The sequence below is a fragment of the Toxotes jaculatrix genome, chromosome 6, assembly GCF_017976425.1.
Source record: "Toxotes jaculatrix isolate fToxJac2 chromosome 6, fToxJac2.pri, whole genome shotgun sequence".
Classification (NCBI taxonomy): Eukaryota; Metazoa; Chordata; class Actinopteri; family Toxotidae; genus Toxotes; species Toxotes jaculatrix.
In genome coordinates, this window is record NC_054399.1 from 11,384,427 (window position 1) to 11,406,469 (window position 22,043).

General features: G+C 40.5%; 2 protein-coding genes across 2 annotated transcripts in view; both read right to left on the reverse strand.

The window, feature by feature from the left end:
* Nucleotides 1–15,061, reverse strand: part of p3h2 (prolyl 3-hydroxylase 2) — a 49,913-nt gene extending 34,852 nt beyond the window's left edge. Inside the window, exon 1 of the mRNA XM_041041027.1 lies at nucleotides 14,453–15,061. Within this exon, the coding sequence (XP_040896961.1) occupies nucleotides 14,453–14,869 (417 nt within the window). The 5' untranslated portion in view covers nucleotides 14,870–15,061. The remainder of the gene's footprint in view (nucleotides 1–14,452) is intronic.
* Nucleotides 15,062–17,836: 2,775 nt separating this feature from the next.
* LOC121182916 (claudin-1) lies at nucleotides 17,837–20,331 on the reverse strand. Its single transcript, XM_041039556.1, has 4 exons — nucleotides 19,965–20,331; nucleotides 19,402–19,566; nucleotides 18,788–18,866; nucleotides 17,837–18,693 (listed from the first exon to the last, which is right to left on the reverse strand). The coding sequence occupies exons 1-4, from the start codon at nucleotides 20,164–20,166 to the stop codon at nucleotides 18,528–18,530; spliced, it is 612 nt and encodes a 203-aa protein (XP_040895490.1). The 5' UTR covers nucleotides 20,167–20,331; the 3' UTR covers nucleotides 17,837–18,527.
* Between the last annotated feature and the right edge of the window lie 1,712 nt (nucleotides 20,332–22,043).

A 22,043-nucleotide genomic window follows, 5' to 3' on the forward strand; every position in this document is an offset into this window, starting at 1 on the left:
GAGGAGTGATCACAGACAGAATCCATGCAGGAAAAACTGTGATAGCATGATCGGCATCACTCATTCCACACTTAAATTCCATTGTATCACTGATAATTCACATGAGCTCATCCTGTCCTGGCAGTGATACGATATCTGTTCATCCCATGACTGAGCCTCTCGGCTATGACTCTCACACCACACAAGCAGTCTGAGCTGAGGCCTCCTACGAGCTGACGGTGCACTAAAACCTCACAGCCTCGGCCATAAACCACAGCTGGGCTGTACAGTAGAAGCATGGAAAACATGAAACGCTGAGGCTTCACTGTATGTATGACGTGCTTACACGTTACTGAAAACCACACTGCAGCTGGCCAGCAAGTGGACAAAAAGATCTGTGTTATTGTTGGCTGTAATGGAGGAGCAGTTAGCCCAGGCCCACACAAGAGTTAAAAGAGTGAGGATGCAGAAAGGATGAGGACCCAGAGCATCCAAGCAGTGAAAAAAGTTAATTAAAAAGCACTGTTGAGCTATTGGAAAAGATCGCTGAGTAAAAATGATCTGTTGTCTGTTTTTCATGACAGCAGGCCAAGCTAGTGCCAGCAGTGGCCTGATGTACAGTATATTAAAAGCTGTCAAGATAAGGTGATGTACTGCCACTCCTCAAACCAATAAAACCTCGCTTCAGCGAAACTACATTATGGAATTCTAATAACCCAAGATTTTCCCACTCAAACTATGTATAACAAAGGATGGGTGTTTACTGTCCAACATCTACATGATGCCATGAAGTAATTTCTGCACAGCACTACAATGGTCCTACTGTACAGAATGTCATATTCCTCTCTCTCGTTCCATTCTGAGTCCATATTATGTACCCTCTTGGGGAATTAACCACTCTTGAGTCTCCAACATCCAGTTTTCTGTCCAAACCATGTAAAAATTCCTGTTTGATGAAGAGATGCTATAAGGCACCACACCACAGAGCAGCAACCCTCTCATTGATTCTGTTTGTATCCTTGCTGCTGCTTAGAAACCAACCCACAAGGTGAGCTACTGCACTGGATTTCATTAATTAGCAGCCTTTTCCGTGAGGACGTAGTAACAAAAGGGTGGCGGACATGTTCCTCGACATCCAGCATCTTAATGAGATGTGGTTCAGTTTGTGTAAGGCATAGTAAAGTAAGGAATTCATTAAACTACACTCCACAACTTCTGATTTATTTCAGCTGTGTCGAAAGACTCAAAACATTACACTCCCTCAAATATTTGCCTTAAATATGTGAGATATTCTTAGGGCTTTACACCTATAATTAACTAAAACCATTTTAACTACCATGCACAGCCTTATTTAGACCATTAAAAGCAAACATGTTGGACCTTACTTTACAAGAGCTTGAGGTTTGCCAGTAAAGCAACATAAAAGAAACCATCTGACCCCTGTGGATTTCTAATACGTCAGCACTTTAGGGCTCAACAGAAAAATGTACAATCCTCTGAGGAGGCCATCTGAAGCTACATGTACTCAGTATTTGCAATGAGAAGAAGAAGCTGCTTTGATATTTATGTTTCTAACAACAGTCTGATTAGATTTGAAAACTCTGGGGGACTCCAAACAATGAGAAATACCAGAATGCTTAACAGTAACTGAGCTTGTCGTTTTACAGATGTTCTGACAGGGATGATACAGCCACGACGACAAGATCACAAACCCACTCAGCAGCATGGCCTCTTCATCCACACTGCTATCGGTTGCACTATTATGCAGAGCAATCTTTTAAATGGAAGACACAGTGATGGAAGTTGCCAGCTGCATGTTGTTGTGCAATCTGTGACAGTAAATATAATTAAAAGTTGTCACTTTGGAGTGCAGTGGTATAATTATTATTAAAAGATTTATTTGAGCTGTGAAATAGAGTGAGTTTTATAATTGAGTTATTCCATTCTAGTATGAACTTGGCCTTCGTTCATGTAGTGAACTATCAACTGTTTACTCGCAGCTATGACTGCATCCTAGCAACCATAAACACAGTGTTACTACCCCTACCGCTATGTATAAACATTACCTCACATAAAAATATAATAAATCTAATACTAAACATTAGAGTTAGTTGGTAACTAAGTAAATATTAAGAAAAATTCAAAAATTCTAAAACTCAAGCGAAAGTCATATTGAATCAACTGAGAAAGTATAACATACAAATACATGTTCACATGAAAGTGGAAATATAACAAGAGGAGGCAGCAAGGACAGCTACTACTGTGTATAAGTTATTCCATCTTGAACATTATTAGTGGCCACTGATATAAAAGCAGCCCGTGTCTCCCCAGCAAAAACACAGTAACAATTCAAACTCTGTGTGCAGGACTGGTCAGGACAGTGTAGGACAGCCTTGGCTTTCCGGAGGACTCACATTCTGTAAATACCTCTGAGCTTGGCCTAAAGCAGCACAAGTATTTTGCCTACTAAATTAAGAAGCCTTGTCAGGGCTATTTCACTGGCCATATTTCCACACCAGACAACAATACCAGCGGATAATCCTGTTTCTATTAAATTCCTAAAAACCTGAGCTGTCATTTAATAGGTCATTTTCCACCACAAGAAAAGACACAGCTGCTCCTTTTCTTTTTTTTTTTTTAATCACATCTATATTACAATGAAAATAGCCTCTTCTCCTGAACAGAAGCCAAGTATCTGTAGTGTTCCCCCAGCTTGATTTTCTTCACCCTCAGCCATTAAAAAGGGTGGAGGAGGAATTTCTATGATCAATGTCCTCATGGCCTTCACTTTTTCTACCCTTAGCTGGACACAGCACTCATCACACAATGGCACAAAATAACTGAGATGGATAAATGGCAACATATTTACATATGTTTTTCTTTTATTTAAATTTAAGTTATGAGCAAAATACAACTGTTCACTGAACACAAAAATTAAAATAACAATGGCATAAAACAAGGAATTATTTTTCTTATGGTTTATATTTTTGTACATTCTTCATCAGTATATTTTACTTTCCTTTCTTTCAGAGGGTCTCTTCAGTCAACACTAATATTCACCACAACTATAACAACAGAACTTTTTAGCAAACAGGAACCAGAGATGGTACAACAAAACAGCTTCAAGGATAAAACAATAAATGACTGTAAACAAGCCACCCAATTATACAAAACAGACATGTTCAGGGCGACACTGGATACCCTCAGCATGGACACAAAACAGTCTGTGAGCTTGCTAAAAGTCTCCTTTCTCCAGAACCGAACGCGTCTCTGGTCTTTGCTGTGTTAAAATGTTTATGATTACAGCAGGAGGAAGCGTTTATTTTCATATATTCCTCTGTCTCCACAAGTTAAATGATTACTTCTGCATGTAGACAAGAAGCCTGATGCCTTCCCTTTTATTGGGTGCATATGGTTAGAGGGTAATACATCGTCTTGAAGTGGCAGGTCTGAGGTTGTTTTCTCTCAAAATCACAACTGGAGCCAAAAAGTTTACATTCTCTGTGGGGGCATCACAGTCCTCTGAATGCTTCACATAAACTGAACTTCCAAATCTGCACTTTAACGACTCATTACTAAATTGGCAAACAGAGCTGAACATAAACACTGGCCTCAAGCAGAGGCCAACTGTAAAAAGCTGTTGTAAAATAAACTAAAACATGGATGTGAAGCCTTAGCTGACAGCTGGCAGCTTTCAGGGATCAAACCAGGACTTACGTTACGTAGTTTAGGATGGGCGTTAATGAGTAAATTATTTCACATCATCCTGAATGTCTTCAGGTGTATTAGACAAAGAATAAATCAATAGTTTCAGCAGAGTTTTTTTTTTTTTTTTGAAAAACATTCAACAACAGGATGTGAGAACAAAACAGTGCAACGTGTCTGTGATAATCAATCTCTGACAAATGTGAAATGTGACGTTCAGGCCCTAGATGATGATGTAGGTCTTGTAAAAGATTACGTACAGGGCAAATAATTTTTACTATTTAGAAGCCACAAAACCATGGCTGGCATCGTACTGTCACAAACACTTAAAAATACGCATGGCATTCTGGAAACTGTGCTATGTATAAATTTTACAACTCTGGGCAGAACACAGAGCACAATCTACCACTGTGCTGCTGCACTCACTCGTTAGTTTCCCATTCATGACCTGGCGTCCTAAAGAGACTATAATCAAAATTTCCATATTAGCAATGGATAACATGACTTCTTGTGACAGGCTCGTTGTGATGAACTGACTGAGTTATCACCCAAATCTTCAGTTCACCTAGGTTCTATGGAGCTTTTTAATGTTTTTCATTTCATCATTTTTGGTTGTAATTTTGATTAACTCTCACTGTTCTCTTATCACTGTTTTCAGCCACTATGTGTAGTGTAGGCACTTAACAGCAGATAAAGTTGCTGGTGAGACTAGTGGAGCATTTAGCAGTTAAAGAGCCAGGAGTAAGTGCAGAACAAAAAAGAGATAAAACGACAGTAAATTCTGAATTTTCATTCATCAGATGGCCAGATAGATGAAAATAAATGACTAAAGGATGAATGCTGAATGTGTAATGATTAACGTATGCAAACAAATTCACCATAGCATGAAAATATTGTGTTCACATGTTTTCCCTGCCCCCAAAGTGGCAAGAAAGTTATCAGTTATTACAGGTTTGAGCTGACAAGTCAATGGGCATAATAATTAGAACTTCTAATAATGTGTTGCAGCCATTCTTTTAGCAGATGGGCACTAAGTCTATAAGACAGATGATTAATTTGTTTTGAACTCATTTATTTTCAAAGCCAAAGAGCTGTCAAGGATTTTCCATCCGGAGTAATTCCTCACTTTCACTTTTCAGCCTATTAATCAGTGCAGCTAATCTTTAAAACAGGACAGGATCCAGCAAGGGATGATGCAAAACTGACCTCACTTCAACTTTTCGCAGATGATATACTCCTACTGCTCGGGGAAAATTCTGAATTTACTGCAAAGGTTCTTTAAGGACATTTGGCTCAGGATGCTTGTGAGAGAAGATGAACACTTACACACTTTTCTGTTTTATCCTGTTTGATCCCCATTTTTTGGAAGCTATGAGATACGACACAGGCACATGTTGGGAGTCCAAAACTACTTTCAGCTGTCTTGGAGGATTTATTTTAGAAACAGACAAATTATTCTTTCTCAAAATAATTGTCTCAATTCGATTTAAACCAGCATGGACAATTGCATAAACAACCATCAACAGGCAATTTGAGGCTAGAAAGCGGCTCTGTGAAATAAAGGACACTGTGTTTGGATAAGTAATTCATACAACTGATAGATGGCTTACTTCTATAACTGAGACTAGCAGTATGTTGATGGATGACCTCATTGTCTCCTCACCTGAGCCACTAAGAATGACCTCTAATTGCCCTGGACATAAGTGCTACCAAAAAATAATAAGTACCTTAGCGCACACATTCCAGCCTCAGCCTCACTTTCCCTCTTCGCTGTGACACCACTTAGATAAAGCAGACGGGCCTGTCTGTGGCTCCTTGTGCCCAACACTGTTTAGCACTGTTATTAGCTGCAATCCACAGAGATCTGAACCAGATGTGGAGACGCTGCGACGTCAGTGTCGGCCAAGGGTCAGGTCACCATGGGATCATGAAAACTACTCTCTGCTGTCCTCTAAATAGGTGTAATACTACCTGTTTCCCTGCAGGGAAAATGTTCCCTGGGAGAGGAGATCTGAGATCTAACAACAAAGATAAGCAGGTCACAAGCAGGGATAATAGTTGGAAATCCTGGCGTTATGCACTCCTAAGATGAATTATTCTTTGGCAGTCAGAGGGAGGAAGGGGGCGGGGTGGGGGGTGCAAATTGGAAATAGTCCCCTTCACTATGCCAGCTGTCAAACTTAACTAGCTGATGTGTAGCATAGGGTGGATTCGGAGAACTGTAATGTTGTCTTTCCATGGTGTGAAATAAAGACATCTGTACTGGAACATTTATAATAGAAGACAGACAGGACGTGACTGGAGAGTGTCTCAGTATCTTTATTGACCTTTTGATGTCAGACAGACTCAAATATTGCCCATCTATTGCAGTCTCTTCTACACTAAAACACACAGACACAGTGCCACACGAGCAGAGTCACCATGGCACCATGGCCCTGCGGGCTGACGACAGCAGAGCGGGGTTGGATAAACAATCAACACTTCTAACTGAATGTTACAGGAAACAGCTGCGGGGTCAAAAATGCAAATACACTGCCTCAAAATATGAATGATTCTCTCTTCTGACACTGTCCATATATTTATCAGCGGCTACACACATTCATTATCATCAACATGATGTAAGCATGTCTGATTTAACCAAAAAGCTCACTTTCATCGCCTGACTGATGGTAGACATTTTAAGAAACAAACAAGACATACAAGAGGCAGCCAAAACAACACCCACCAGGTGTAACATTATTACACTTTAATCAGTTTACCCAGTAAATAATAATTATTTATGTTATTAGCTCATCTGTACATTATTTTCTTGTCCAAGCGACTAACTGTTTGGTCCATAAAATGTCAGAAAAAAAAACACAGAATACACATCACAGTTTCCCAGAGCCCAGGATGAAGTCTATAAATAGTTTTTGTTCAATCAACAGCCCAAAATCCAAACGTATTGAAAACCTACAGTGATTAACATTTGAGAAGCTGGAATCAGAGAATGTTTGGCTATTTTCTTGTAAGTAATCCCTCTTGCCCATTCTGAATTACATTTCATTCATTCATTCGTGTGTTTTAAGTTACTAATTGTAATCTATGCCTCATGAGTGAGCAATACCCTGACTGACCCTTTCAGGCAAGAAGGGTCACAACACTTGGGAGGCTTTATACAAAAAACAAGCATCCATTCCATCTCTGCTATCCTTCTGCTGAGCTGTGGTCAAATACAGACTCAGACTGATCCAGTCTGTGTCAACACTGCTTGGTTCAAGGGGTGGAGACTGTCACTGATTGGCCGTCTCCCAAGCACAACCATAATATCGGAACAATATCATTTACTCTCTGTTGTAAGGGTGCAGTGGAAATGCATCCAATCACATTATGGTATAAGCCGTGGCTGAGGAGTGCTTCACCAAGCCAGGGGAAAAAAGGCATAAGAGACATGCAACCTTGCAGCGTCTCTGCTTCGATCATCTGAGCAAATAGAGATTAAATTTGTTATTCAACTATGTTAACAACGTGTCATTGGGATCTACATCAAAACTGATGAAAGATAAGAGAGTAAGAATCATGTAAACTTGAAGTGAAAGAAAACTACTGAGAAAAGTATTTTATTTTCCAGTGTTTTCCACAACAGATCTGATTTCCTGTACCCTCTGCCCTCTTTGTGGTTTCAACCCCTAAGCCCACAGCTCTCCACTTCCTAGAAATGATCTGCTGAGGACAGAAGCAGCTAGAGACGTTAGCGCAATTTATACCTCACGGTTGTGCAGAACAAGCTGTGAGGTGGATAAAGGACACCTCAGAAACCCAGAGGAACATTTCTCTCTTTGTGAGAAATGTTGTCTTAAAACTGTGCCAACAGTCCTGTCAAAGCTAAATACTGTATGTGTTTGGTCTGAGGATACTAAGCTATATAGTGTACTATAAAATACTATAAAAACACCAAACTCTGGCCCTTTCCATCTCTTCTATTTTAACTGTTGGGTTTACAGTATATAACACACCCATGCGTGTATGAATGACCTCAGAGATAAATGTGTGTTCAGCCTCATCAGCATCATCCATAAGTCCATAAAAGGCTTCTTCTCTCTGATGCTACCACTGCAGGGTTTACAGGAAACTGTTTGTCAATAAATGTTCCGTTCAAAGCAGTCCATCCAAAAGTTGACTTAAGTGTTTTTTCAGAAAGTCAGACATGGGAAAGTGCATGCAAACGCATTTCTTACTCAGCTTCTTTGCACGGCGTGGGTGTCACACTTGACTGAAATAACTGATCCCTATGTTTGATGAAGACAAGAAACAAAACAAAAACAACTTTTGCATGTGCTGATTAAATACAAAAATATAAAACATGACAGACAGAGGTGTTTTTTCTGTTTGCACCCTGCAGCAGCCAACACATAGTTCAAGTCAGTAGTGAAGCTGAACAGATGCCTGGCAAACTCCTGTTTTTCCATCCCAGCCCTGATTTCTGCACACAGACACCCAGGAGTCTTTGGCCAGACTGATAATCACCAAACACAAAGAATAATACACACGCAACCAGGATTTACAGGCACACACTCAGGTACACACACATAAGGAATCTATGGTTGCAACAACTGCCCTTGTTGCCAACCCTTCAAGCACTGACACACAGAACTCCACATACACACAGATATACGTATATCTGAATGCTGTTCTCCAGCTGGTTGGATCTCAAAAGTGAATCTTGGTCCAAATCCTCCCTTTTTATGACAAGGGATACTGTGATCTTCCATAAATTGAGAAACCACTGTGGTCAGAAAGCGGTCACTGTGATAAATATCTCAATTAATCAAAAGTGAAGGTTTAGAACTTGAATAAAAAACATCCTGATTGCCATCAGCTTCTGCATCTGGCCGGTCTACTGCTCTGTTTGGATTTAAGTGCACTTTCACAGATGCCAGCACTTTACAAAGTCACCTCCAAGCCAATTCCGCAACCTGCTGTTGTCTCATCCCAGCTCACAAACCACTGCAGTGCTTCAGGACTGATCCTTAACCAGCCTCCTGCCTCATCCTCCTCTCCCTCCTCCTCTCCCTCCTCCTCCTCCTCCTCCTCCTCCTCTCCCTCCTCCTCCTCCATTGTGGCTGTTAAATTGTTGATAAGGGCGAGAACAATATTGGTGTGTTACGCCACAGCATGCCTCCACATTCCTTTGGTGTGTTATCCGCTCAAATCCAGTCATGCAGAAGACCTTTGGCACAGCCAAGTGCCACAAATGTTTGGCCGTCTGGGCAAAGTACAGTTGTGCAGGCCAGATTAGGAGAGCCAGGAGTGCAGCCGAATGGCACTGCAGGTGTGTGGAAAGGAGATGGGGAAGGAAGGAGGAGGATTATTTATATTTATTAAATCCAGTTGTGCAATACCAATCAATCTCCATTTTCCATCATCAGTATGATTTATATTTCAAGGTAGTGATTTTTTTTTTAATGAGTGAGGACCTGGAAGTACTTGAATCTCATTAAGAAAATTGCCTCTTTTAGTGAGAGTAAAATAAACAAATGTTTCTGTAAGTCATTTGATTGTCAGGACTGGATGTTTTTAATCTGTTACCAATGATTAGTGTCAATCATTCACTTTTAAGCTAAGATATATTATTTATTTAAGATATACTCATATACTCATAAATTGAAGATATACTCATATACAACCAAACAGTACATTAAAGGGGCAGTTCAACAATTTGGGAAGTATGTTTATCCACTTCCTCAGTGAGAGTCAGATGAGAAGATTGTTACCAGTCGTGTGCACGCTAAATATGGAGCTACAGCAGCAAATCATCTTAGCTTAGCACAAACACTAGCACCTCTTAAGCTCACTGATTAACACAATGTATGTCAATGATTTAATCTATACAAAAACCTAAATGTAGAAACAATGTATTGTGGTTTTACAGGTGCAGGACTATTTCTTGGCTGGGTGCACTGACTCTTGTAACTTTTCTCCTGTTTGCTTGTGAGCTGCCTAACAAGTGAATTTCCCCGCTGTGGGATCAATATAGTGTTATCTTCTTAATCACCATGAGGTTGTGATACAACCAGCGGAGACTCCAGGTTCCAAAATGTCAAACTATTCCTTTAAAGTATAGACACTTACTTTGCTCAAAGCTAAATGCTGCTCGATGCTAAAACCTGCTACAGTATGTTACCGCTTTGTGTCCTTGCTGCTGAGCTACTTTATGTTTCACAAACTCTCAATGGACCTTTTCAGTGAGTTACAGTTGCGTAATTTGAGAGCCAATTTCTGCTGTCATCTACTCCTTCACTACTTCTCGCCCCCCTCCCAGGCTTTCAGTCACTTTGCAAATAGGATAGCCGTAAAACGACCCGAGTGATATATCAAACACAGAAATCTGACTTGGCGGCAAACAACCTGCCTGTCTCTGAGCAAATGGCAGCGTTTCTGCTTGCTTTAACCAATCCAAAGACAGAGTTCACTCTCCCTGTGTCTGGACCATTATGTCCCCTTATTATCAGCTGCAGATGACAATAACATCATCTGTGATTCCGATCTCCTGCACAAATGCTCACTGCTATGAGCTCTGTCAGTATAAAATCTATTCAGTTTCCACTCAGATGTTCACTACGTCCAACATTCCTTGCTGGGGTTCAAGCTGATGTGGGAGACCAAAACTGGAAGCAGTTTCCCCCGCCCCCCTCCCCCACAGCCCCTGCTGTTATGTTTGGCTGATTCTGTCAATCTTCTCTCAATAAGCTGAAAAAGAGAAGATAAAACAAATCACAGCAAGAGTGCAGCAAAGCATCATGATCATTACCAGCCCTTCACACATACAGACACACACAAAACCTCTAGTCAAAACTAAGACAGAAAATTTCAACTAACCACACAGCCATCTAAGGCATGTAGGGATGTACGTGAGCCACAGGCTGCCCGATGTCTTGTAATCAAATAATCATATTCACAGAGCTGAAGGAATCGTGAATGAGTCGCATTTGAAATTCCAGAGAGGACTCACAGCATCAGCAGGCTTCACAGACCGTCCTGACCCACTGTCACCTTTTAACATCGTGCTGGGAGACGCTGAAGTTCTCAAAACAAAAAGATGATAGGATAGTTATTTAATCACGTCCCAACTCCCAAGACAAAACTGTTCATGAGAAAGCTGCTCTTCTCTCCATTATGTCAGTACAATTAGACAAAATGACTCGTGTGTGTGTGTGTGTGTGTCAAATCATAGTCAGCTTACATTTTGCAGCTGCTGCCAAATCTCCACATTTTCGGCATGGAGCCTGTTAATCTTTGCTCCTCAGCAGTAATGCTATACTTAAAATTGTTGACTTCAGAAGTCCTGACTGGTCTCAGAACTGGGGTTAAACTGTGCATACAGGATGAGCATGTCACCAGGTTCATTATGGAGCATTGTCAACCCCCTTAATTATCAGTAATTGCCATCCCAAGCTCTCAAACCTGCAACGAACTGGATCATTATTGTGATATTTTTGCTGGCAGTCTTGTAAAGCAAACTGTCAGACAACCTCCATTACAGTCTGGTTATATGAGATGTAATGTATTGTGAGATGAGCACATCGGCACACACTAGATGACAACAGCGTGTATCTAGCTCTCTCTGGGCACTGGCTCTCCACAGGGATTCATAATAGATAATAATCTGCGCAGAATATTTTTCATACCCAAGGAAAGAATTTCATCCTCACAAAGAGGGTGAAGCTGGGACGTTTGGATTTAAACAGATAAGACTACAGATTGTAAGATTGTTTTACATAAACATGTTACATAGCTTCATGACTAGAAATTATAATAAAGTTCAGTGGGTTTGAAGAATGTTTGGATGCACAGCATGAGTTTGACTGTGCAACGGAAGAGATTACGCTTATGCCCTTGCATTGCCTTTCTTATACCTAAAGCTAATCTGTTTTAAGAGATTTTCAATAGCATGCAATGTTTCCAAGCACCCAAAAGGTCCTCTCACAGTAGAAAATGCTTGCAGTGATATAAAGTGAAAAAAATGTCCTAAAGTCTATATAAATGAATCAAAAATAAAACAAAATTAAAATGAAAAGTTACGGTATTTGCAACTCAAACTGTATTTTTAATGCCAATTTTGTACCTAAATATTGGTGTTATGATTTTTATCTGATTTTCATTCCGTTTTTCATAATCAAAAGAAAAACACTGATAAATTCACAGGCTGTTGAAACAAAACTAAGAGTAATGAGCCCTAGTCACACAATAACTTCTTGGAACAACAGCACTGTAACAGACCCATCAGATTAAGGACACCACTGCTGGAGATACGATCTCTTCTTTCCCCTGAGGGCAGCTCAGGGCCTTTGATCGCTCTGCAGTTGGGCAATTGTAGCAAGAGCCGTGGACAGTGGCAGAGATCAGCAGAGGCAATCAGGGTCCAGCCCACTGGCAGCTACAAAAGTCTCCCTTTAATACTTGCGAAAGGTGGCGTGTCTCTCTTTTTTTAGAAAAGCAAACAGACCACAACAGGAAAATAAAATATTTGCCCGGCTAAATGATGGGCGAGCTGGGGACATACGCGGCAGCCTCAGTGAGGAGAACAGTTGGTGACTGTGGAGCCTCTTCTAACAAACCCAATGGCAGCATTATGCCAGAAGCTGTCAGCAGGAGGGTGTGTGATGCTGGAATGTTAAATACTGCAGGAATGTTATTTATTTTCACAAACACCACCAAAGACTCCCAAATCAACACACATGTGAGGGTCCCTGTGCACATACACACACAGAAGATCCAGATACTGATATACATGTGTACACACTGACTGGTCTGATGTGCTCCCACTGGCTTGGCCAATAGGAACGCTCCAGCTTTGCCTCTCCTTACCTGTGGTACGATCAACATGAGAGCTCTCATCCTTGATGTGCTGCCATGTACTTAGTTCATAAGGACGTCAAAACACCAGGAGAAACAGAGGAACTCCAGAGGAGGCCGAAATAAAGACCTGCTCCAACATTCATGAGAGCTTCAGTATCTGCTTTGTTGTGAGCGGAAAAAGCACAATATTCCACTTTTTCTCTGAGCAGATGTTAGAGAAATCATAATTCTTTACATAAAAGATGAGTAATATTTGTACAGCACAGCGAGGCTCTTTGTGTAAAGCCGTGTCTACGCTCATGTCTAGACAGGAGTGTGAACTTTTATGAGAGGGTAACATCAGCTCTTAGTCTTTCTCTGCTGATTCAGAAAAAAATTGAGAAACCATTTGCCCGCAGACAGTAACAGGGCCGATTAACTTCCCACCACTTCTGAGCAGTGGAAGCTGTGTGTCATCACCCGGGCATTTGGAGCTGGTCTGCAGTCAATGGCAGTGGAATCCGACTGGGTCTCAGGTTCATGTGAGGAGGTGGTGCCAGCTTACCAGCTGAGCTCCAACTAGGCTAAAATGTCACTCTCTTACTCTCATGAAGGTGAAAAGATGAATAAAATTCAACCACAGCCTGAGTGAATTAGTTGTCAACTCTAACATATAGTCACTGCTGTATGATAGTTACCCTTTAAGCCACTGAAACTGCAAGTACTCAAAGCCCATGAAGTGTCCTGAAGTGGACCCCAACTGTCCTGTAGAGGGATGGATGCAGACAAACAATTTCCCTTCAGGAATCACTGTATCATTGTTACAGACACACATCTCGTCGTATGAGTCAAATGAAGTGTTTGTAAAGCTCCACTTCCGCTCTTTTCATCTTATGTAAGTACAAGATAATAGTCTGCATACAAAAGGAGGGCGGCACTCTTCCTTAACACACAGAACATGCAAACAAACCCCTGCAAATGCTGTTGAATAGATGCAGGATTGGTGCATAACAAGGGGGGTTTCCAACATCAAATAAGACATCCATCAAATGGGTGTAATTTAGTGATGCTACACATATAAAACAGATGGCACATATTCTTAAAATACAACAGAAATATCCAAATTTCTTGTTCCTGGGAGTCTTCTACCACAAAGAGTCACACAGATAAGCAATTACTCTTTGTTCCCAGCCGTTCTATCTTTTCTCTTGATTTGCTCCCACGCCTGGTCCTCAACATCCTCCCAGCCAAAAGATGGACCTCATGGGAAATGCTGTTTTTGTATAAATGTGGGGTGAATGCCAGATACTTCTCATGTGTAGAGACTGAGAAACTGTGGCAGTTTAAGAGTGGCAAAACACACTGAATCTATTACTTGACTGTACTTTTAAGTGGATCGTGAGTTATGCAGTCTCCTCTGGAGAGCATGTTGCCTGTGTTTTGCCTCTGTGAATCTGGGATGAAGAGGGAAAAAGAAAGACAAAGCTGGAGCCGCCAAATCAGGAAAAAAAAAAACCCACAAACATTTGTTCAAACATAACAACACACACAGTGGAGCCATAAAAAACAAAGCGGTTGTAAAACAAAGGAATGAAACAAGTGCACAGAAATCTGTGGAGTGAAGCTGCGGTGATTGAGTCACTGATATTATACTCTCATCTTCAACATTATGTAGTCTTTAATGTGTTTGTGGTGCATGTTACATCACACTGTTGAATAATTCTAATGTCACGGCTGAAAACTTTCGAGAACTAAGATATACAGCTCTACCTGTTTGTCCCATGTATGTGGTTATACTGCACCATGCCATCAGAAATGCTCCTCTGACCTCTCCTCTCATCACTCTACATCTCTGCATCATGTTGCTCAGCAGCAGCAAACAGCTGATGAAGAATGTAGCAGGTAAAACGGAGCACATGGAGAGCCCCCCACCCCCACCCCTCCTTCTTACCTTCTGATAAGCCAGCTGAAGATAGTTGTAGGGGATCCTCCTGTGGAAGTCCTGCACTACATCCTCGCTGACTTTATGCACAGACTGAGTGCCAACTTTCTCCTCGATGCATTTGTTCATACACGCCGCTCTTCGGAGGACCACGTCGAAGAAGTGCAGGTCCATGAAGGTTTCGTCAAACGGATGCTGGTCCTGGCACCTCAGCCGGCACCGGACTTTGGTGCGGCGGACTTCTCTGTAGCTGCTGAGCGCTCCCTCCATGTAGCTCACCACGTTCTTATAGTCGTTGCTGTAAAATGCCTGCACCGCATTGTCGTATAAAAGGTCGTAAGGCTCCAGAAACGCAGCTGAGGATGACAACAGGACGGTGAGGAGGACTACTGACAAGATAGCAGCCGGTGAAAAGTTTCCATCCATCCTCTGCTTCGGTTCAGACTCTTCGAGGAGCGACAGGCGGAGAGCGGACACAGCGGCTGTCAGTCACAACAGCAGTCAGCTCACACTCGTTTTACAGTCCATTTAAATGCTCCTCGCAGAGATATTCAGGACGGCACCGGACTAGGGCGGAAATAAAGCTGCTTTAGTCGGGGACACACATTTCGCTCTGACCCCTCTCTGGCTCCGGTAACTCCTCCCCTCCGAGGAGTGAATGGCCAGAATACAATCACAGCTTTCCTTACTGAGTGTGGGGAGTCACAGGGGTCCTTCAGGGAACCCGGTGGGTTGGCGCAACCCTGAGCAAAAACACCTTTTATTTTTACTTTATTTCACCACACAGATCTGAATCTTTAGTTTTCAGTTGTGTTGCTTTTTTTTTTTTTTTTTTTTTTAAAAAAACAACTTAAGTTTTTGTTACTTAAGATATTAAATGTTCAAATACTCCGCTTCGGATTTGAGGAAAGTTTGAAAAGAAAAAGTGTGTGTTCCTTCTCGGGCTTTTTTTTTTTTTTTTTTTTTGTAACTTTATAACATCTGTCCACGGACTACAAATGGAAAATAACCTCTTGGCTAACCTGCTTACACAAAGCATGTTTACCATTGTCCATGTTAAAGAAACTACCACATAAGAAAATAAATAAGTGGCCAGTTTGATATATTTATTTGAGTTGCTTAATAGATATTAGATGAGAGATGAGACCACCCCCCATATAATTTATGGTGGGAACTTGTCTTCCTGAAATGTCTTTTGTTTAGGAGGTTCAGTGGAGGAGGTCAAGACCAAATCAGATTCTGTCCATTTAAAGGAGACTGTCTCCCTCTTGAGGAAATTTTAGTTAAAAGCAGTTTAATCACTAGACTGTTTAAAAAAAAAGAAAGAAAAGAAAAAAGAAAAAGGCTTCCTCAGCTTGTCATTCAAGAAACACAAGAGGTGTGAATCTTAAAAACTAAATGAGTAAAGAAACACTACATTAACCTGTTAAGCAACCTCTCTGAAACTACAGAGGCCACAGGTATGTGGTCAAGCAAGTGAAAGTATGTCTGTGAATCTATCCAGTTCAGCTTCTGTTTTAATCCATTTCATGAGATTGTGTTTTAGCGTGTATCAGTTTAGTCCTAACTTTTATTTGCTTTGTTTTTGTTAGTCCGAAACATGTTTGTGTGACTGTTATTATCATATCAAGAAAATGTTTTCACAAATGAAAATGATGCGTAAAAGATGTGAAACATGCGGATTCTACCACCGGAGGGCAGTGAATACAGGAGAAATTTTTATCTGGTTCAGTTTCAACACAAACATTAGTTTACTGTAACAGAGAAATCCTATGGAAATACACTTTACTGGCATCCCAGATACATCAGTACACCTCCCTTTTTTCAACAAAATCCATCTGTGCTTTCCAAAACTAGACTAAGTAAATGTGTGGGAGGATGTTGCACAAGAACTTGCTGAAAAACTTCACAGTATTTCTGTGCTGCAGTATTTCTCTGTTATAGATGAGTCATGCTCTTGAATGTATTTGCAAACTGAGATATGTATTAGGAAAAAAACAGTATTTGGATGACTCCTCTACTTTTGGTACACACTACTAAATGTTTTAAAGTATGAACATGTGATCTATTTAGATTCCTGTGTCATTCAGTCTCAAGTTTAATAGCATGACACTGCGAGGGCCATGCTATCAAACTGGACTTTTTCAGAGACAATTATAGGTAATGTTTTATGAATTAAATGCATCTGTCCATAAGTACAATAAACTGCAATGGCATAATAAAAGCAACCATGATATTGAATCAACAACTCACAGAATGAGTTTCCCAAAATTTTATTGCAGGGTTGTTATACTGGGTTGCATTACAGCTGTTTCTGTTCATGTTGGAGTACAGCACTACCTGTTGCTGTTATGCTACAAGCAAGAGCTGACCATGTGTTTCTTCAGTCTGCTGTCTTTTACTCCAGAAACTTTTATCATTACCCAAACTTGATGAATTCCATTCTTGATGGTTGCTTGTTGATTTTTGTGGTTGTTACAATGAGTAATGTATGATGAAAATTAGGTGAACTTGTATGTGTTTTTTAATTAGTTCCTCTGCTTTTATTTTTTTCTTTGCAAATGAGGCAGTCTGGCACAAATACTCAGTAAGATTAATAAAACTATATAGTAACTCCAGCCAAGTCCAATTTTTAAGGCCCAAAACTCTTGCAGTGCACTTTCCTCAATGAGGAGCATGTAAAGGTGAGGTCTGTTTGTGCATACAGCATGACAAAACTTTAAAAGTGCCTGTAAAATGAAAACACACATCAAAACAACAACAAAAAAGATGAATTAGTGTTGGCACTTTCTCAGTCCCTTGAGAGATTTTAAGATCAATTTACATCCACTTTAGGGCACAACACCAACTCTTGCTGTTTGTTGTGTTTCAGCTGAAGAATGAAGTAATTCCTTCCGGCCTGAAGATGTTTTTGTTAACGTGCCATGGTGTTCAGAAAAACACTGACAACGGCAGACATTTCAGGGTGGCTTACCTATATCATAAATTCTTCTGCAATTAATATCTTTGAAGGATCAAGTAAGGTTTATCCAAAAAGGTGTTACACACACTTTGACATGGTTTATGGTATATGATTGGAGCAAACTGTGGTGGTAATGTATTGTAATGCTCGTGGTGGTGGGACCAGCCAGGACCAGCATCAGTTGTTAGTTTTTAACCATCTCAAATAAATTTAATAGAAATTACTACACAACCATAATCCATTAATCTAATTTATAATTCTGAAGAAGGCCACTGCATTTTTTACTTATAATAAATAATCGTTTTTGTAAGTTTATAATACTTAGCCATTTGCTTGGAATCAAAAAAGATGATTTCAGCAGTAATATTGTCAGTTACACACAAAATAATAGAGATTTAGATGCAATATAACAGAACACAAGGTAAACAAGATTAAAGAAAACAAAATAATTTTATTTTTCTTTTCAAAATGTACATACTTCTATCTTTCAAATAGCCATAGAATGTATTACATAAACTAAATATAAACAACCTGTGGACTAAAAATATAAAACGTCAGTCATATAACAAACCATGTACACAAACAAATATTGACAACAGTGTGGAACTGAAGAGGTAAAGGGAACAACTTGAATATTAAACTACACCATAAAAGTACAAAAATCTTGTTAGACAGTGTAAAAACATCATGGCTACACTGTAAAACTATTCAAACAGGTATTCTTCATTTTTAGTTGTGAAGAGAAACTTCATGATTTCATACATGTACAAGCAGGCTGACACAGTCCATTCTGTTTAAACTGAACATGTTGATTTAAAAAAAAAACACGGAAATTAATTTTTATTACTGGAAAGTAATTTAAACACTGAATCCTTCACATATTAACACCTGACAACAGGAGAAACTACAGCTGTGGTTGTTTGCAACCACATGATAGATTAGATTCAAAGTCATTTCACACAGCCTGATACTGTGTGTAACTCTGATCCTGATCCTTATTGCTGGCTGGATGTAGGTGGTATATTTATAACAATCCCGCAGTGGCATGGTTCCTCCTCCTAGAAGTCAACCTCTGGACAGACTGAGTCAACCCTTCTCCTGGCCCCTCCTGTACCCTCCCAACTAGACGTAGTTGGACTTAGTGTTGGTGTTGGGAAGGAGGTGGTTGGAGCTTATGGACTCGGACGCCTCGGACCGTGAGCATCTCCGGCAGCTCAGGAAAATGCCACCAGCCATGGTGAGGAGGCCACCGGCCCAGCTGACAAACACTGCCCTACCAAACTCAAAGCTGCCAAACAAAACAGATACAAGCTAATTTAGATGCATGTACATGTTTTCAACATTAGTGTGTGTGTGCACTTGGCTTCTCTTGACGGCTGTACCTTTGCAAGTGATGGGATGTGTGGAAGGTCTTAACAATCATCGTGACATACCAGGAGGTGATGATAAGAGTCAGTAAACCTGAAAAAGAAAACAAATCAAGGCTCTACTGTTACTAAATTATTTAGGGCTGCAACTAACAATTTCTTTCATTGTCAATTGATCTTCTGGTTATTTTCTCAATCAATAATTTAATTGTTTGGCCCATTAAATGCAAGAAAACAGAGAAAAATGCCCATCACACTTTCTTAAAGCCCACCATGATGGCATCAGATTGCTTGTTTTGTCCGACCAAGACCTCAAGATTAAATATGTTATGTTTATTTTTACACAGGACAAAGAAAGCAATCAATCAGTGTTTATCAAAATAAACAATCAGCCAATTATTTTTCTGTTGATTGACTTCTCAGTTAATTAACTAACTGTCCTCGCTCTAAAATCTTTTGGGTCTGTGTGTGTTGTTTATTGCTCAGGTGGATGTTTGGACTGACTTTGATAATGATCTACAGTTCTATATGTAATCAAATATGAATGCAGATATTGTTACTATGTTATATTTGACATATAATTCATTCAGAGTTGCCTGTGACAGCCTGTCAGGTCCTGGTGAACACACCTGAAACCACGAACATGATTCCTCCAAACATAGCTACTGTGGATTTGCTCTCAGCCTTGGCATCCATGAAGTGGGTGCACTTCATTCCCACAGTGGAGACCATCAGAGCCACAGTGGAGAGAAAGAGGCTGAGCAACATCACTGCCCTGGTAGCTTGGACTTCAGCTAGAGGAACAGAAACAGGGACGTTGGTATATATGCACAGCTAAGCTCATTGATACAGTCTGTGATTGCTGGACACAATCCTCGTTTGTGTCTCTCTTTCTGTTTGAAACAGTATATCACTTCTATGTGTATTACAACTATACAGTATATATCTATTTTACCCTTTGTCAACAACACTAAATAATAGGAGATAAAGGTAAAATAAAGAGAAAACATGACCCTATGCATCCCCTACATGAATAAAAGAATGATGCCATAAAGTCAGATGAGGTCAATCCAAAGAGTTTATACAACAAAGACGCACTTCTAGGCTAATTATAGTAACTCACTGTCAGTGGAAGGTATCTCAACAAGCAGCGTCTGGCTTTCAGAGGGGATGCAGATGTGATAAAACTTACTTGGCAGTTTTAGCAGAGACTCGTGAAATTCACAGGTCGTTCTCTCGTTGCCGCTGCAGCTCATCCATAATCCCTCATAGATGCGGTGCGTCTTGCCCTGCGCCTGCTTCTTCCATTCAACCATGAAAGTGGCGGCAACAGTGGCAGCGATACCGACTAGAGAGAGGAGGAAACCGAGGAGTTGCATTCCCGCGCTGGCCATATCCACAAAACAGCAGACAGGACAGAGAATAAAGAAATCCGAGAACTTGGTTGGAAGTTGCCCCAAATGTGCAAACAAAAATGAGTGATCAGTGGTCGATGAAGTCAGCACTGATTTAAAGTGATCTCTCTTCAAATGCCTCCTCAGACCGTTATACTTGAGCTCCGCTGCAGGCTCTATATAAAGTCCTAGGGGTGTGACGCACGCCTGAAACGGATGATGGGAAGAGGTCTTCTCAGGACGTCTTATCACGCCAATTAATGAATGATGGTAAACACATACCCTTATGAATAAAACTGAATTATAACAACAGAAAGCGTGCTTCTCCTCTTAGGCTTTCATGCAGATTTCACAGTAGGTTCGCTGCAGTCATTAAGCAGCACTTGCAATGTAATGTAATGTTAATCCTCAGAATCACAGCAAAAAACATCTCAAAAACAGTCTTATAGTTGAATCAACACGTCTCGACACACTGTCAAACAAAAGAAAGCAACATCTCAACTTAATATTTGTGATGCCCAAGTTACCATCTGAAACAGTCTCTGGTTAAACTTAGACGTGTGTACAAAAACCCAAACAATATGCACACACAAAAAAGTTGTCCATTCCCTTTTTTCCCATTGTGAGCAAAGGCTGTTTCCCTTCGCATCAAATGATTGCCTAAACGGTTCCTGCATGATTGTATCTTGTAGCCCGCCTTGGCCCCATTTGTGACCTGCAAGCCATAAAGGCACAAACACTGGATCCAGTGTGCAGTTAATAGACACACTGATATGAAGGAGACCTGGCTGTCAGCCAATCTCTGTGGTGCCCACATAGACATGTCAACAGGAATAGTAAACATGATCAAGGCTCAGGTTTATTGTCAATACATCCCAGCCTCACCAGCAAAACCTGGAATGGTTAAAGGACCAGGGTCTTCTGCATGTTTCTGTCTGTTTAGCCAACCACAAATCCATACATGGAACTTAACAAAATTATTACAATTGCATTAATTTTTCATTACTACCATTTTATTCACAGCACTCTGGGGCCGGTCTACAGTTATGTAGGAGCAATTTTGCAGTGAATGGGAAAACACATAGAACCACCAGTACAAGACTTGATGATAAATTCATAATAATGTATACCAAATTATCATTAATTTAAAAAGTTATCAACCTATCACATTCACTAAAGCGTGTCACTACAAGCCTACAGTGCCTATGCATGTGCACCTGCACCAGAGGATCATCAGTTTAATATTCAGTGAGCTTGATGCAATAGGTGCGCATCATTGCATACTGAGATTAATACAAATACAGTAACAAAAACAACAAAAAGCAGAAGCAAAGGGGCAAAAACATTAGCAAAAGAGGAGGTCTTTCACCCAAATAAGTGATGGATAGCATGCTCAATTGTCATTCCTTTCCTCAGCAATTTACAACGGCAAGCTTGTGTTTATGTGAATAAACGCAAGCTCACTTTATCCAGACAATTACCAAATTATTTGACCATATTTGGTGAAGGGGATGCCAGTTTGTAAACACCCTGAATTTGCCTGTTAGATTGGATCAGTGTCCACCCTTTCCTGAACTGAGCCTCAACCAAAACATTTTGCTGTAATTAAAGTCACAGCTCCCATCTGAGTTGGCCTGAAGCAAACTGTTTTGTCTCCCTTCCTTACATGCATTTAACTTATTTATGAAATCTTTTTTGACGTCCATTGTTCAATATTACTTTAAAGGTCTGCCCAGGACAAACTTTATTTCCAAGGAATTCCTAATGCGCATTGGCAGCCTGCCGTCAACACCAGATGGTTAGTGACAATATGAGGAAAAATTATTTTCCTGTGATTCTCTGCGCCTCCCACCAACTGTCTAAACTGGGACATGCAC